The sequence below is a fragment of the Capsicum annuum genome, chromosome 6 (genome assembly GCF_002878395.1).
Source record: "Capsicum annuum cultivar UCD-10X-F1 chromosome 6, UCD10Xv1.1, whole genome shotgun sequence".
NCBI classification, from domain to species: Eukaryota; Viridiplantae; Streptophyta; class Magnoliopsida; order Solanales; family Solanaceae; genus Capsicum; species Capsicum annuum.
Window position 1 is genome coordinate 168297251 of NC_061116.1, and position 5032 is coordinate 168302282.

Consider the following 5032-nt stretch of genomic DNA (forward strand, 5'->3'; position numbering starts at 1 on the left):
AAAAAGGACTTATCTCAGATCTTTATGTTTCAAATTTGAATTTCTCCTAATTTGATTTTCTCTCCTATGTTCTCTAAACCCTTTGCCTTTTTACTGGAATTTCTGTTATCGTTTTTTCAACTTTTTAGTCTTGTGCTCTTAAACATGCCATGTGAAAAATTGAAGTTAGTGATTTGCCAAAAAATGTATTTAAATGGACTAAAAAAGACAGGAAAGCAAACAAGTTGAAATTGTGGGAGTATTTTTTTGTTTTTTTTTGGGTGTGTGAAATGCTACTCTTTGTAGTCCTTTTTTTGTTAAGTCATCATTTGATGTTGCTTTGTCAAGACCCCGTCTCACTTCTAAATAATTAAGCCTGTTTCTTTGTCTCAAAAAAAAATAATTAAGCTTGATTATTGCATTGGTTTGAAACAGCATCATTTTAGAAGATGGTGCGAGTAAGTGTGTTGAATGATGCTCTTAAGAGCATGTACAATGCTGAGAAGAGGGGAAAGCGTCAGGTCATGATTCGGCCTTCTTCAAAAGTCATCATCAAGTTTCTCATTGTCATGCAGAAGCATGGTACTTTCGCTTGTGTAGATTATTTTCTATGTTGATTATTTCTTAACCTCTTTTTGTTCTTCCATTTGCTTTATGTTCTTCTGTTTGCCGTCTGTGTGCAGGGTACATTGGAGAATTTGAGTATGTTGATGATCACAGGTCAGGAAAAATTGTTGTTGAACTGAATGGTAGGTTGAACAAATGTGGTGTCATTAGTCCTCGCTTTGATGTTGGAGTTAAGGAGATTGAAGGATGGACAGCAAGGTTGTTACCTTCCAGACAGGTATAATAGCATCAACCTACTGTCTTGTTCATAAGATCAGTTTGTGGATGCATTCTTTTGATTCATACAAATTATGCTAAAAAAGTAAGATGTGTATATACTTTTATACCAATCATAACTTGCAGAATTTAGGTTCAATCCCTTATAATTCTGTTAAGGTGCTAGTTTATTTCTATTGCCACGGAGTGAACTTTTTCTAATGCCAGGAGTGAATTCTCGTTTGCCCATAGGGTAAATCGGAAGCCCCAATGCCATGGGCAGCAGCATCACTATTAGAGTTTTGGATTGGGCCGTGGGAGAAAATATTTATATGAAGCTGTATTTGTAGCTGCAAACATCCCACCTAGAAGGAGCACTAGGAGGGCTTGTTATCTTTCCCTCTCTTGCACAAATTATCTGGCCCTGAAAATATTTTGTTTGAGCTTGCAGTTTGGATACATTGTACTGACTACCTCTGCCGGTATCATGGACCACGAGGAAGCTAGAAGGAAGAATGTTGGTGGAAAGGTCCTTGGTTTCTTTTATTAGGCCCTTGTGTGGACAATGGTGAACACCCTACTTCGGCCTTCCTTACAATTGAAATGGTTATTAGTTTGTTTTGAGTTTTGTTTTCCTTCAGTTGTTAGTTGGGTTATTTAAACTGCATTTTTTGGACAAGATTATCAGTATTGTAACTTACATCCAGAGAATATAAGTTGATGTTTGTCCATCTGTGAGATCCTTCTTTGATAAACTTTTGTCTTAAGCTTATGTGTTATTAGTTGAAGCCCCGAGTTTCTTGGCTGCACAAAAGTGCCTATTTATTTTGATCTGGATACAGCAGTGAATGGATTTGTTACAACCATGTTTTGAACTGGATATAAACATCCTGAGCTTGGCGTTGTGGTAATCTATCGGTTATAACTTGTGTCAATTCAACCTCTGGGTATTTGGTAACTTTGGTTCATAAGTTCTTTGAGAAATTCCCGAACTGCCTTTGGGAAAATAATTCTCAAACTATGTAAAAGGATATGTTTATAGCTAGTTTCTTTTTCTTTTCACTTGCAAGACAAAATATGTTTTAGCCTCAGTGTACCTTTCTATTTGACCATCTTAACCTCAGCTACTTGTCAACTTCAATTACCCACTTTTTTGGTTGTTTTTTGGCTTTCAACATAAAATTTACCTAAACACAAACGTATGCACTATATTTATTCTTTATAGGGGCCACTTAAAAATTTATCAAGCATAGCTACATTGTGACTCGTGAGTTTTGATTATGTAACTGTTAACCAGATTGATAGTTCAGCTCCGAGCTTAATGATTTTTTGCGGAAATGGTGGATTATGTTCTTTTATTCTCAATGTTTAAAACGATAAATTTTCAGAAGCTGTTGCGATTTCTAGAAAAAAAAAAAAAAAGTTCAATTAATAGGAATTTCTGATACTGTTGTATCACATGTGGTTTCTGCTTCCGGTTTAAACTTAGTAGTCCACCTGAGAATTTTCATGACATGAAAGTCCAAAAACACTTCACCAAACCCCTGTATCAACAATCAACAATAAGAAACAAAAGGATGTGTATCCAATGAATTTGTATATGTTAATACAGCTAAGTTAAGCGAACATATACAGTGTATTCAACAAAAATACAACAAGGTTCCGAAGGGATTGATACAATGTATCCAACAAATACAAAACGAACAAATACAACAATTAAATATTTTTAACCATAATTGTTTTGCGAACAAAGATGGCTTTTTGCAATTTTACGAATTCAAATATTTTTGAAAAAGTTTTCAAACTCAATTTGAAAAATAGAGTCGCCACTTAATTTATTTAGAAAAATTAAGAAAACCTTTTAAAAATTTACTTAAAAGATTCAAAATAGGAAAATCCTTTAACTTTGAAAATTCTGAGTAAGTGATTCCTATTAATACTTTTGAAAGTTTGTTAAGGCACTAAGAATAGCCGCTAACTTGCGGTTATACAGACTACTTGAAAAACAACTTTTTTGACTAACTTAAAAAAAAAAAAAATTTACTTTTAGATTTAGAGAGGAAATTGATTAAGGAAAAATTATTTTGAGGTTTATGTAAAATCAATTTTTGACGACTTAATAGGAAATTTAACTGAGTCTTTTAAAAAAAGATTAGTAGCAAATAACATAGAAAGGAGTAAGGGGAATACTAAAAGACTTAGGCCATTAGGCGCAAATCATAAATCTGTCCTAATCTAATTGGACTTTCGGCACACAACATGTTCTAATATAACTATTTAGGCTTTTGGCCCACTGTACCTGTCCTAGTCTAATTATTTGTGCTTTTAGCCCATTTGTACTTGTTCTAGTTTAATCATTTGGGTTTTTGACCCGCAACCTGTCCTAAACTAGTTTTCGGACCTTGAAGGCCCAAAAATTTGTTTCACCTGTATTAGATTACAACTTTGACTTTGAGACCCACAATGAATGAATGAATAAATAAATATATACAAAGGAAAAAAATAATCGAGACTTTTTCGAGTTTCCAAATCCTAGCAACTTTGTCACTGGGTTTTGACACATTTTTCTTCTTCTATCAGCAACAACTCCTTTATCCAAAAAATGACCGACTAGAAGGGATGCGCCTCATTAGCCCATTATAGAATGCAAAAGGAGAAGAGTTCATTTGACTCCGAAACAGATTCACATGGAAAAAAGGACATGAAGAAAATTAATACGCATCCGAAATACACAATGCTATATGGAGAAATTAATATAACAAAACAATAGATAAAAAGGAAACTATTATGGTCCATAATAAAATAGAAGACGGTAAGTCAAGATATAGAAATGCCAAGAAAAATAAATAGGTTTTAACTTCAAAAAAAAAAAAAAAAAAACCCTACAACTTCTATTTTTATATAAGAGAGAAAAAAAGAAATGAGCATACTTAACATGGTAAAGTCTCGCAATTATGGATATCATCAATACGTAAAACATGTAAACTGATTTTAAAGAATAGAGAGAGATTTAAAATTAGTTTTGTGGGATTCGAGTAAGCAGAAATAAGAATGATTAAAACACAAAATTGCAACCAAGCATTTAAGAGAAGAGAAGAGAAGTACGTAAGATTACATTGCCTTTCCTCCAAGGTTTCATCAGTTCTTTCCTTAGTATCATGAACTTGGGAGAACCATGAATCAAATCCTAAAATGTGCACGTTATAAACCTTAAAGATGACCAGAACATCACAAAAAAAAAAACATGTTTAAAATAAATGGAACCGCGGAAAGACATATCAGACGAAATTGGAAGAAAAACTTTCAGAAAGTTTTCTTTCAAGTATGAGATGCAATAAGATGGAAACTTTAATAAAAATACCAGACCATTAACGAGAAGGAACAAGAAAATAGTAAGGCATACACTAAAGTTGGGAATTAAACTAAACAAACCCCATGAGCAAAACAATCAAAATGTCGAATAAGAAGGGCGTCATTCTCGTTTAGAAACATCAATAAAAAATTTCTCTTTTTGTTGACGACTTTGAGTTTAAATCAGATTTACTTCAAATGAAATCAAGAGATAAAAGGGGAGAAAAATATTTGAAATGAATCAAGCAAAATACGCTCGTTTGGAGCTTTTGGCAGAGAAGCTAACACAACCATCTCTCATAAATAGTCCTACAAAACTCTTCAGAGTTTTAGACTTTTATGAGTAGAAATTGAATCCAAGACGATATTGAATTGGAATGGCAAACTCAAAGCTGAAATAAATTATCAATATAAACACTGAGGCTACTCACAATAAACCATATAAGGCAGAGACAAAGAGAAACACAGCACTATTTCGGGCTAATCGAAAACAATAAAAGCCAAAAGAATAATAGGGTAAAACAGTGAATTTGAAGAACCGAAACAAAAAATATATGGCTAACAGTGAAAAGTATAACACGAATATTGATTAAACAACACAACAATGACAATCACAAGCAAATTCTACGACTATCAAAGTCATCTACAACAAGCAATCCCACCATTATAATACTAGAGAATCAAATACTGCTAACTATTATGAAGAAAGAGAAAAAAATGAGAAAAAGAAGAGCAAAGATGAAATGAAAGTTTACCTTTCTTAGAGCAGCAAAACGAGACTTCAAGCTATCGTCGAAATCTCGACCACCATAAAAAAAAAATCTTTTGAGAACTTCGATTAGCCGACTGCCTTCCAAAATATTACTAAAAAAATATTTCA

The 5032-nt window shown here is 33.0% G+C and overlaps 1 protein-coding gene across 1 annotated transcript; it reads left to right on the forward strand.

The window, feature by feature from the left end:
* The first annotated feature begins 315 nt into the window (after positions 1 to 315).
* Positions 316 to 1532, forward strand: LOC107873040 (40S ribosomal protein S15a-1). Its single transcript, XM_047414952.1, has 3 exons — positions 316 to 561; positions 663 to 823; positions 1253 to 1532. The coding sequence occupies exons 1-3, from the start codon at positions 429 to 431 to the stop codon at positions 1349 to 1351; spliced, it is 393 nt and encodes a 130-aa protein (XP_047270908.1). The 5' UTR covers positions 316 to 428; the 3' UTR covers positions 1352 to 1532.
* The last annotated feature ends 3500 nt before the right edge of the window (positions 1533 to 5032 follow it).